At 46.3% G+C, this 12,620-nt stretch overlaps 1 protein-coding gene across 1 annotated transcript in view; it reads left to right on the top strand.

The window, feature by feature from the left end:
• The window catches only part of CADPS (calcium dependent secretion activator), a gene marked incomplete at its 5' end in the record, with an annotated part of 468,533 nt that overhangs the window by 197,532 nt on the left and 258,381 nt on the right, over positions 1–12,620 (top strand). Inside the window, one exon of the mRNA XM_024746317.1 lies at positions 7,563–7,643. Coding sequence (XP_024602085.1) covers positions 7,563–7,643 — 81 coding nt within the window. The remainder of the gene's footprint in view (positions 1–7,562; positions 7,644–12,620) is intronic.

The raw sequence follows: 12,620 nt of genomic DNA, 5'->3' as shown, positions 1-12,620 counted from the left end.
ATTATTCCCGCTGTAGAGTTAAGAGAGTTGAAAAAATTAAAAGTGAAGACGCGGAGAGACCTAATAACTTGTTCAATGTTGCTCGGCTTCAGAGTGGAAAGGCAACAACTGATCCTAGGCAAGAGAGGTCTGACGCTATTCTACAGCCTCCACCTTAGAGGTGGACAAAGGAGAGACAGGCTGTAAGAGATGGCAGGACAGGAGTTGGGAAGTGGCAGCCAGGCCCTGAATGCAATAACGTAGCCAGCATCCAAAGTTCAGTGCCTTCTTGAGGCTGGAGCTCGGGCACCCACATCCCCTGACTGGGAACTGACACTGTCCCAGCTGTAACTTTCCAGACTGCAGTGCACCAGGAAGGCACCATTGGCTGGAGCAGTTTGTCTCTGAAGGAGGATAAAAAACACAGGGCTTTGGAGGAAAGGGGGGCCGTGCCACTGATGAGAGTGCCGTATGGGAGGCGCCTCTACCCTCCTCCGCAGTCGCACCTCCTGCTCAGACACGAATCCGTGGGCACCGAGGGACCAGGCTGGGAAGTAGAGAGGCAACAAGGGGAACAGATGGAGCTCAACCCAGGTCGGCAGGTGGCTTGCACCGCAGCTGCTGACAGGCCCACCTGCCTCAGTCCCCCGTAGTCTGGAATTAAGGAGGCTTTATCAGTGATGTGACTGGTTATAGACCAGCCAAGTTCAGTCTTTACCTATTTCTGCAGAAACTGGCACTTCCCAGCATGCAGCTGCTAAGCAGGAAGACATAGCATAGAAGTGAGCTATGAAGTGAGGTTGGGAACATGGTCCCAGCTCTTTCACTGATGATGGTGTTACTGTGGGTGGGCTGCTCTCCTTCTGGGTCGCAGTTAATTGACTCAGTCCTTTAGTTGGCCAGGCAGTCATCAGAGCCCACTCTGTATTTGGTGCTAGGCTAGGTGCCGGGGATGCAGACGTGAGCGAAATCACATGCACCTGCCCTCACAGAGCTTACAGTCTGGTAGGTAGACATCACACAATCACATGAGTGGATGTAAAATTAAAATTACAATAAACGCTAATAAAGGAGAGGTGCACAGTGCCGGGAGAACATATGACAGGAGAAACTCGCTGAGTCTGGAGGGGTCAGAAAAGACTTTGCTGCAAAGCTGAAGGATGAAGGAGGTTAGGGTTAGGGTTACCAGCCAATGGGGGAGACAAGGGAGAGTGTTCCAGGTGTGGGGGACAGGGTGTGCAAAGATCTGGCAGCAGGAGAAAGCAAACCCTTCCAGAAGCCCCAGTGGAGGACCCTTTGCAGCAGACTGAGTGGGGAGGTGGTGTCCGACAGGCCACGGAGCTCAGCAGGGCCTCCACCGCAACCTGAGGTCACTGCGGCACCTTTAAATCTCCTTCCAGCCACAGTCCTGGATCATGTCAGTATAGTCCTAACGCTGAACTTGGTCCATTTGCTTTGAGGCTGAGGCCTAGAGACTTGTTCAGAAATCAGAACAGTTACTCAAACAATGCATCAAGTAATCTGCCTGTTTATTTCAATTTTCTGCATATTTGAATCACGTCCTCTCTTTGCTTGATCACAGGCTAGCTGGTGGTAGAAACAGTGATGACTTTGGACGGGTCCAGAGTTGGACTCGCCTCTCCAGCATCATAATGTGTAAGCCCCAGAGAACTGAGGCCTCCCTAGGGAAAGCCGGTACCCAGGCACACTGTCAAGGCCCAGGGCTTTGGGGTTAATGATGAGGCTGCATGCCTGGGCCCTGAGATGATATCTCCATCACCCCAGAGGTCAGACAGGGTGTTCCCGGATGGGCATTCCCTTCTCACTGAGATATAGACCTATTTACTTAGTGGGGTTGCTTCCTACCTGCTTCTGTCTCTCCCTCCAAAATTCTGTCCATGGACATGAGAGAAATGAAGCACATGAGAGAATTGCCTCGGTGAGCTTAGCCCAAAGTATGCCGGGGTGTTCAAACGTATTACCCACGTGTTCAGATAAGTTTGGGAAATATGGGCCCACACAAGCTTGCCTTTGTGTAGCATTTCTCACTAATGTGTCTTGTGGCTTCTCCAGGAAGGGGAGAGAGGGAGCAGATTTTATTTGGCCACAGAACCCTTTCTCATAGAGGATCTGTGGGACCAGGCTTCCCCAGAATATAACTTTGAGAAATGCTCGTCTAGGCTTTTTAGAGACTCCTAGAACATAATCACTTAGGGTTTGTCATTTATCACATGAAGGGGCTGTGGACAGAGAGGTCGTGACCTTGGCCCGAGATCGGCCATCTAAGGGCAAATCGTGACCAGCACACAGGCACCTCCCGTCCACGCCAGGGCTCCCCTGGTTTCTTTCATAAATCTCAAAGGGCAGGGAGGGGAGTGAACATCTGATGAGCGCCCACCCTCAAAAGGGATAATTCTAGAAACTCGTTGCTAAGCTATAGGACCTGCTATGTGCCAGCGCCACGCTAGGTGCTGTGCGTACATAATCATCCCACTCCATCCTTCTATCAACACACTGAGGTAGGTCTCTTATGTTCTCCCCCGTTTTACAGACAAGAAAGCTGAGGCTTAGAGAGGTTCAGCCACCTGTGTGATCCCTTTGAGTAAGGAAATTGCAGAGCCGAGATTTGGACCCAAGTAGGCCTGACTTCCTTTGAAACACATGGTCTCATTCAGTCCTCTCAGTAGCCATGCAAGATAAAAATGGTCCCCCCCCTACAGTCGAAGAAACTGGGGCTCAAAGAGGTTAAGAGACATAACAAGGTCCTGCAACCAGGGAGTGGGATAGCTGGCTGCAGACTCCTCCGTACAGGGTCCTCCACGACACGGTGCTCCTGCCAGGGCGAACGAGCCCGACAGCGATGCTGGTCTGGGTTCTCGTGTCTGCACTGACGGAAGGGACACAGCTGTGAGTGGAGAGAATCCCAGACCTCGGGATGGGCTTGAACCTGTGGCTTAGGTGGTACCTGTCTGCGCTTACCCAGCGCCGAGCTGAGTTCTCCATCACTTTAAAAAAAGAGCCCAAGGAAATAGTTCCCTTTGCTTGGCTGGCAAATAAAACAACCACAGTGCCTCTGTTTGACCTCCGCTAGTAGGAAGATTATTTGGCTAATTAGGTGAAAAGCCTTCTTGCACATGTACATGTTTTAACCCTAATGAGCTGTCGCCGGGGAAGTTTGCCCTTGGCCTGGTTCGCCAGGGGATCTTTCCTTTCCTCAGTGGAAAAGACCAATGAGGTAAACAGAACCTCATTTCCATGGAAGCTCACTCTCTGGCCTTTTCTTTCCAGCAGTTGAAAGGTAATTACTTGATTTCTCTTTATTTGGGGGGGGGTTCATAGAGCGGGGCTGTCAAGGCTTTTGATGGAGGATGGCCTTCTCTCTCACACCAGACTATTTTAGGGAGCTTCGGTTGCATTTCTGTTTCCATCTTCCCTTCAGCTCATTAGCTCTCAGGCAGCAGCGTCCTCCTTCTGGTCACTCCTGCTAATTAAAGTCTAATGGAGCAAAGGACTTGACCCTGGAGAAAGTAGGATACACTGAGAAGCCAAAGAAATTCATCCAGAGATGGAAGCCCCCATCACCTTCCTCTCCAGACACAGAGTATCACACCAAGACCCCGCATCCACACCAGGGAGGGACACTAGCCAATCTGGCACTTTCTCACCTGAATCTTTGATGCTCCATTGTGGACCGTGTCAGAAATACAGCCAGCGTGGGCTGTTCTAATAACGCAAACAGCAGCCACTGTTTCCTGAGGGTTTGCTGAATGCCAGGCACTGGGCTGAAAGCTTTATATCTGTGGTCTCAGTGAATCCTCATGACAGCCTTGGGGTAGACTTATTATACTGATTAATCAGATAAGGAGGCCTGAGCACAGAGAGGTTAAGTAACTTGCCTAAGGTCACACAGCTACTAAGTGGCAAAGCCAGGTTAAGAACATACCCGTTACTGTTATTTCTTAGGGAGGGCTCTTGCACTGCAACAGCCTCCCCAGAAGAAATCAGTCATGATAGGAAATGGACGGTAGACATTTCTCTGCCTCCGAGTGGTGGCTCTTTGTATTAAACTGAACCACGTAGGAGTGTGGAGTTAGTTGTCAGGGCCAATTAGAAAACCAAAACAATACACTGAAGAAGAACGTCAACATAAAGCAGAACAGAAGAGTTCCAGTCTGAGGCAGAGCCAACTCCCATTTCAAATGGCTCATGCCACTTTACCACATTCCTGAACCTTATAGAGACTTGGTGTCCTCGTCTGTCAAATGGGAATAATAGCGGTACATACCTCATAAAGTTGTTTTACTTGGGAATTTCTCAAACTGCTCTGTGAAATACTTGTTTTCAGTGAAAAAATTGTGTCAAAGACAAAGTTAAACACAGTCAAACAAGCTGATTTACTCTAGAATTTCTTCGAATCTTAATTATGCTAATACGTATTATAAATTTTCAGGAGGGAACAGTGTTTCTTGACCCCAGAATCCTTTTCCTGGGAGAATGCACATTAACATCTATTTCTTGGGACCCCTTAGAGAATGCTTTAATATAGGTCATACAGTCCCTGGTCTTCAAATAGGCATCAATGAATGCTAATCCCCTCTGTTTTGTGCCCAGATTATTCAAATAGCCATACCTGTTCTTGTTAGATTTAAGTTCCATGGAGGCAGGAACTGGGTCTGTCTTGTTCCTTTCTGTATTCCAGTGTCATGCATAGCAAGACACTCCATAAAAATGTGATGAATGAATGAATGAACCAATGCATGAAGCTTTGTGTAGACCTAGCCTGCCCATCTTCACTGCTGGCATCCTCTGCTGTTTCTAATTGTATCTGGTGAGGCCCGTGGGAGAATTCAGACACCTCTGAGAAATTTCATAATGGGGATGGTTCTGTTGGGTTGTTTTTTCTTTTCACTTTTAACCTCTGAGTACCGTATCTTCTGACAGAAGCCCCCAACTTCAGCCCCTAACCGAATCATTTTGCTGCTTCTCAGTGAAGTAGTCAGATGTTTTCTTTGCATATGTATTTTGAACAGGGTATTTCTGAGTGTTCCCAGTGGGTGCACCTGGGTATGAAGACGTCTTGGGGTTCCAAGGGAATAGAATCAAAACAGTTCATTGGAGCTTAAAACCAGCACTGAGGATACCATGTTTCCCACGTGTGCCTATTGGCAAGTGGTGATGGAGGGACCACTGGTTAGTGGTGTGACCGCTCTCCAGTGGTTCTCTTGATTTATTTAGAGCAGGATTTCCAACTCATGTTCTCTGGGCGTTATGCAAAAAATAAAAATTTAAGTTAAATAATAGTTGAGTTGGTCAAAATCTGACAGATTTCCTTACTGCTGAGCTTCTCAGAGATTTTGTGCATTTCGACACAGCATTTTCCAAACTTATCTAGCCATTCTTTTTTTTTTTTTTTTGCGGTACGCGGGCCTCTCACTGTTGCGGCCCCTCCCGTTCCGGAGCACAGGCTCCAGACACGCAGGCTCAGCGGCCATGGCTCACGGGCCCAGCCGCTCCGCGGCATGTGGGATCTTCCCGGACCGGGGCGCGAACCCGTGTCCCCTGCGCCGGCAGGCGGACCCCCAACCACTGCGCCACCAGGGAAACCCTCTAGCCCTTCTTTTGGAGCCCTTCTGGATCCTTTCTTCTGGAGTCTGTAATAAGGGTGTTGTTCAGCAGAACACCCGTTTGGAAATGCTACTTTAGAATATATGACCAAAAGTAACAATCCCATCTTTATGATCTAGAAAACAGTCCTGCTTATCAAAACTGTGGGAAAGAGAAGATAAGGCAACTCCTGAATTGAACAGGGTGATAAAAATGCAGAGCATAAAGCCAGATAGATTTTTATGTTTTGTATAACAAACCCAAGAAGACTATTCATGATGCTTCAAAACTATGACCATAAATTGTCCAGTGTTCTTATTTACATCATATTAGAAATAACTTATTTTCTATACCATTTCATAGCATAGATTAGATTCTTTTTTAAGCATGGAGCTGGGTTTTCATTTTCAAATATCTGAAAAAAATTCCATACTTTTCAGATTTCTGAATAAAAATGTCTTTTAAGAGAAAAGGACTTAGAAAATTCACATATTTCTTTGTCTACTTTTTGTTGTGAGTTAATCTGTTCTGAAAAGAAGAATACAGCACATCCCATTTGAATGTCACTGTTCCCTACTTATTAAACTTTTCTGTGAATAAAATAATTTATCAGGTACTGAACAAAGCAGACTCAATTACAGCTTGACGTATAACGCTAGGCTTGCTTGGAAGTAAAGAGAGAACTTCAATTCCTAGAGCAAGGATCAGTAACTACGGCCCGCCACCTGTTGTACTTAAAATTTTATTGGAACACAGCAGTGCTCATTCATTTACATGTTGCCTGTGTCCATTTTCACACCTCATTGGAAGATGTGAGTCACTGCAACAGAGATCTTATGGCCCTCCAAGCCTAGAGTGTTAATTATATGGACCTTCGTAGAAATATTTGCCAATGTCTTTCATAGATTTATAGAAAGATGGGAGAGGGATGATGGAGGTTACATAACCAACCCCTTCATTCTATGGATGGGAAAACTGACACTAGAGAAGTTAGGGAATTGTCTACCCATCAGAGAAGACAAAGATAGATTTCTTTTTTTTTAAGCCAGATGTAAATTTAATGTAGATGTGGCAAAAATCACCTGAGTGGGTAACTATCTAACTGCAAATTTCACAAGCAGATTACGGATGGCCTCCCCTTGAAGCATACTCTGTGTAGTTTCTAATGCATGCATTCAATTCGTTAGGAGAAGGAGGCTCGCACCTACTTCCACTTTACTGCTTAATTTTTTCAAGTAATTTTTATTACAGTATAGTTGCTTTACAATGTTGTGTTAGTTTCTGCTGTACAGCAGAGTGAATCAGCTATACGTATATATATATCCCCTCCTTTTTGGATTTCCTTCCCATTTAGGTCACCACAGAGCATTGAGTAGAGTTCCCTGTGCTATACAGTAGGTTCTCATTAGTTATCTGTTTTATACCTAGTAGCGTATATAAGATATCAACACCAACTGAGAGGTAGCAGCCATCTGGAGTACTTGTTGAAAAGGTCTCAGGGCTCAGAGAGAAAGGATGCAATGATTAACTAATCATCCATGGTCCAGGGGCGGGAGAGCAGCAGGATATATGCCACGTAGGCGCTATGGATGCGGACTATGTCCGCTCGGTACGATACTAACAGTTATATTACCATCTCCTTCCTTGTACGTCTGCCCTGTAAACACTTCTTCGCTGGACCCCAAAACAGGAGAGCTGCATCAAGCCCTCATTAGAAGCACTGCTGCCTAGAAGTTCAGAGGTGGTTCTTATTCAAGTGCATTTAGATGTCTTTCTTAGCAACAGCCTGCCTACCACATCACATTCTCCTTAAAACGATTTAACTTGGGATTTCCCTCAAACTGGATTTGTGTGTCCCACGATTCTTACGTTTTAGTGGAATAGGTCTGTGGGGGCACAGAGTAGCTGGGTGTAAAGTCATGAGTTCCTTGGCTTTTGTCACCCAAACTGAAAGTCTCCACATTTGTGCTTTTGTGCAGCTGGACAATCCAGATGAGCAAGCAGCCCAGATCAGACGAGAGCTGGACGGACGTCTCCAAATGGCAGACCAAATAGCCAGGGTAAGGAAACGCTGGGGACACGTGCTGGGGGACCGGGCCAGAGTCCCACACCGGAAGTGCACTGATCGTTAAGGGCCGTGGAAAGATAAAACTGAGAATTTCACCTTCTCAGGAAGAAGAGGATAATCACCTGGTGGGGTCCTCAACCCTTCTTTCTCAGGGCAAGTGTCCTAGACACAGCACGTGTATTTCCTATCCTCCAATCAATACTCAAACTCCAGCCTCACCTTTCTTCTGAGTCCCAGACTTACATTTCCATCTGTCTGTCGAGCATTTCCACGTGGCCAGTCCCTTGCATTTCAGGTTGGATGTGTTCCAAATCTTACTGCCCGCCGAGTACACACACCTGCATAGACTCCTCACGTGGCCTCCACGCAGTTACCATGGATGAAACCTCCCAGTCATTGTCAATTCCTCCTTCCTCCCCAGAACACTCAACACTCCCATCTGCCACCTGGCTTCTTGATTCTGCCTCCCAAATGTGGGCCAGATCCCTTTACTGGTTTCTGGCACCACTGCTAGTGCTTTGATCCAGGCCCCTCATCTTCCACGCCTGGATCTTACAATAGCCTCCTAGTGGGTATATCCCTGGCTTCACTCCCTCCCTGTGTCCTGTCCATCCTGCATGTAATCATCATTTGAAACCTCATATATGAACATCTCATAACAGAGCCTCCAAATCCTTCAGTAGAATCCTCCAGTGTCCCCAGAACAAAATCTCAGTGCTTTAGAATGATACTCAAGGCTCTTAATCCACAGACCATATCCTTCTTTATTGGCCTCACCTCCCACTACTTTCCCACCAGAGCTCCCCATTCCAGCTATACAGAATGTCTCCCTCTGAATACCCCAGGCCCTTTCCAACCTCAGTGCCTTTGTACCCACTAGTGTTTCAATGTGGAATGACCTTTCTCCTCTCCTGCACTTAGCAAGCTCTCCTACTCAGCCTTCAGTCCTCAACTGAAAACCCCTTGTCTAAGAGCTGAGCTCATCCTGCCCACTTGTGCTTTCTTCTTGCCACATGTAAACCTTTACTATGACAGTTCATTGAATGGTGACTATTCATTTACATGTCTCAGTCTCGCAGTAGATGGGATTGCTCTAGGGTTGGGATGTCTCCCTGTTGAGGATAGGGAGTCTAAGAATTATCTCCTATTCTTTTTTTTTTTTTTTGCGGTATGTGGGCCTCTCACTGTTGTGGCCTCTCCCGTTGGGGAGCACAGGCTCCGGACACGCAGGCTCAGCGGCCATGGCTCACGGGCCCAGCCGCTCCGCGGTATGTGGGATCTTCCCGGACCGGGGCACAAACCCATGTCTCCTGCATCGGCAGGCGGACTCTCAACCACTGCACCACCAGGGAAGCCCCTATCTCCTATTCTAACTGTTCTACCATTTGTGCTAACAGTAATCGTGCTAGTGGCATTTCTTGAGCGTTGACTCTGCGTCAAGCATGTTACATGCTTTACATATGCCATCTCATTCCAACCTCCAAACAGTTCCATAGGGGCATTTGTTATTCTTGTTTTAGAGATGGGAAAATCTAGGCTGACCGTGAGAGGTACTAGTTAAGAGGCTACAATGGACCCTTCACTCGAGTCTAAGTATCAGGACTGGGCTCACCCTACGTGCAAAATTTAAAATTGGGGGTCGGGATGTGGGGGAGGATGAGTGCAGGGTGGAGCTTGGTGTTCAGCCTTCCTCTCTATGGAAAGAAGCGTCTCAGGATTTGTACACATGGAAAGGAATTCTACTGGACGAGAAACCGAAGAGAGACTCCAAGAAGCAGGAAAATCCCCTTTCGTGCTCAAGCAGTTGTGTTGAAATGGTCTGCATCTTGTTTTTGGACACCTTCAAAGTTTATGGTCAGGTCAGTCTGGTGGCTAAAAGTAGTATGTAGTTCTCTGGCTAAAGGTAGTGTAAAAGGCTCTTATGTTTGAAAATCCTGCTTAATGTGGGAGTAAACATCAATAAGGCTTCGGAATGTACTTCTCTAAATTCAGCACCTCCTCAGCAGATTATCCAGAAAATAAAGGTCATTTGGTCCATGCCCTGCCCTTAGGCAACTATTATATCCCCAACTAATAAGTATTCGTGCCACTTAAAGAAAATTTTACACACACACACTTCAAAAACAAGCTCATGGCACCTTTATTTTAGTTGTCTTGTTTACTTTTAAGGCTTAACGTGATAATTTTAGAAATTTGCGTAAGCTAATTTTAATTTTTAAAAGACCACGGGTGAACAACCGTTACATAGTGCGCCAAGTTGCTCATTTCTGAACAATAGATCAAAGAACACTCCCGAGGAGCTTCAAGATGGCGGAAGAGTAAGACGCAGAGATCACCTTCCTCCCTACAAATACATCAGAAATACATCTACATGTGGAACAGCTCCTACAGAACACCTACTGAACGCTGGCAGGAGACCTCAGACCCCCCAAAAGGCAAGAAACTCCCCACTTACCTGGGTAGGGCAAAAGAAAAAAAGAAAAAAGAGAGACAAAAGAATAGGGACAGGACCTGCACCAGTGGGAGGGAGCTGTGAAGGACGAAACGTTTCCACACACTAGGAGCCCCTTCGCAGGCGGAGACTGCGGGTGGCGGAGGGGGAAAGCTTCGGAGCCACGGAGGAGAGCACAGCAACAGGGGTGCGGAGGTCAAAGCGGAGAGATTCCCGCACGGAGGGTCGGTGCCGACCAGCACTCACCAGCCCGAGAGGCTTGTCTGCTCACCCGCCGGGGCGGGCGGGGCTGGGAGCTGAGGCTCGGGCTTTGGTCGGAGCGCAGGGAGAGGACTGGGGTTGGCGGCGTGAACACAGCCTGAAGGGGTTAGTGCGCCGCAGCTAGCCGGGAGGGAGTCCGGGAGAAGATCTGGAGCTGCTGAAGAGGCAAGAGACTTTTTCTTGCCTCTTTGTTTCCTGGCGCGCGAGGAGAGGGAATTTCTTAATAATTATTTTTTACTTTAATAATTTTATTTTTACTTTATTTTATCTTCTTCTTTCTTTCTTTCTTTCTTTCTTTTCCTCCTTTTATTCTGAGCCGTGTGGATGACAGGCTCTTGGTGCTCCAGCCAGGCGTCAGGGCTGTGCCTCTGAGGTGGGAGAGCCAAGTTCAGGACACTGGTCCACAAGAGACCTCCCAGCTCCACGTTATATCAAACGGCGAAAATCTCCCAGAGATCTCCATCTCAACGCCAAAACCTAGCTCCACGCAACAGCCAGCAAGCTACAGTGCTGGACACTTTATGCCAAACAAATAGCAAGACAGAAACACAACCCCATCCATCAGCAGAGAGGCTGCCTAAAATGATAATAAGCCCACAGACACCCCAAAACACACCACCAGACGTGGACCTGTCCACCAGAAAGGCAAGATCCAGCCTCATCCACCAGAGCACAAGCACTAGTCCCCTCCACCAGGAAGCCTGCACAACCCACTGAACCAACCTTAGCCACAGGGGACAGACACCAAAAACAATGGGAATTATGAACCTGCAGTCTGCAAAAAGGAGACCCCAAACACAATAAGTTAAGCAAAATGAGAAGATAGAAACACACAGCAGATGAAGGAGCAAGGTAAAAACTCACCAGACGAAACAAATGAAGAGGAAATAGGCAGTCTACCTGAAAAAGAATTCAGAGTAATGATAGTAAAGATGATCCAAAATCTTGGAAATAGAATGGAGAAAATACAATAAACGTTTAACAAGGACCTAGAAGAACCAAAGAGCAAACAGTGATGAACAGCACAGTAAATGAAATTAAAAATTCTCTAGAAGGGATCAATAGCAGAATAACTGAGGCAGAAGAACGGATAAGTGACCTGGAAGATAAAATAGTGGAAATAACTACTGTAGAGCAGAATAAAGAAAAAAGAATGAAAAGAATTGAGGACAGTCTCAGAGACCTCTGGGACAACATTAAACACACCAGCATTCGAATTATAACGGTCCCGGACGAAGAAGATAGAGCAGAATAAAGAAAAAAGAATGAAAAGAATTGAGGACAGTCTCAGAGACCTCTGGGACAACATTAAACGCACCAGCATTCAAATTATAACAGTCCCGGACGAAGAAGAGAAAAAGAAAGGGACTGAGAAAATATTTGAAGAGATTATTGTTGAAAACTTCCTTAATATGGGAAAGGAAATTGTTAATCAAGACCAGGAAGCACAGAGAGTCCCATACAGGATAAATCCAAGGAGAAACACGCCAAGACACGTATTAATCAAACTCAACTACTGAGCCCGGATGCCTAGAGCCCATGCTCCGCAACAGAAGAAGCCACCACAATGAGAAACCCGTGCACTGCAGTGAAGAGTCGTCCCTGCTCACCACAACTAGAGAAAGCCCTCACACGGCAATGAAGACCCAACTCAGCCATAAATAAATAAACAAGCCCTCTTACTTTTTGGAAATCAAAAGAAAGCTGGAGTAGCAGTTCTCATATCAGACAAAATAGACTTTAAAACAAAGCCTATTAGAAGAGACAAGGACACTGCATAATGAACAAGGGATCAACCCAAGGAGAAGATATAATAGTTGTAAATATTTATGCACCCAACATAGGAGCACCTCAATACATAAGGCAAATACTATCAATAAAACTAAAAGCTAGTTCTTTGAAAAGATAAAATTGATAAACCATTAACTAGACTCATCAAGAAAAAAAGGGAGAAGACTCAGATCGACAGAATTAGAAATGAAAAAGGAGAAGTAACAGCTGACACTGCAGAAATGCAAAGGATCATGAGCGATTACTACAGGCAACTCTATGCCAATGAGATGGACAACCTGGAAGAAACGGACAAATTCTTAGAAACGCACAATCTTCCAAGACTGAACCAGGAAGAAATAGAAAAAATGAACAGACCAATTACAAGCACTGAAATTGAAACCATGATTAAAATTTTTCCAACAAACAAAAGTCCAGGACCAGGTGGCTTAACAGGCGAATTCTATCAAACATTTAGAGAAGAGC

The sequence above is a fragment of the Neophocaena asiaeorientalis genome, unplaced genomic scaffold (genome assembly GCF_003031525.2).
Source record: "Neophocaena asiaeorientalis asiaeorientalis breed wild unplaced genomic scaffold, Neophocaena_asiaeorientalis_V1.1 scaffold251, whole genome shotgun sequence".
NCBI classification, from domain to species: Eukaryota; Metazoa; Chordata; class Mammalia; order Artiodactyla; family Phocoenidae; genus Neophocaena; species Neophocaena asiaeorientalis.
This window is presented reverse-complemented; position numbering and strand designations above follow the sequence as displayed.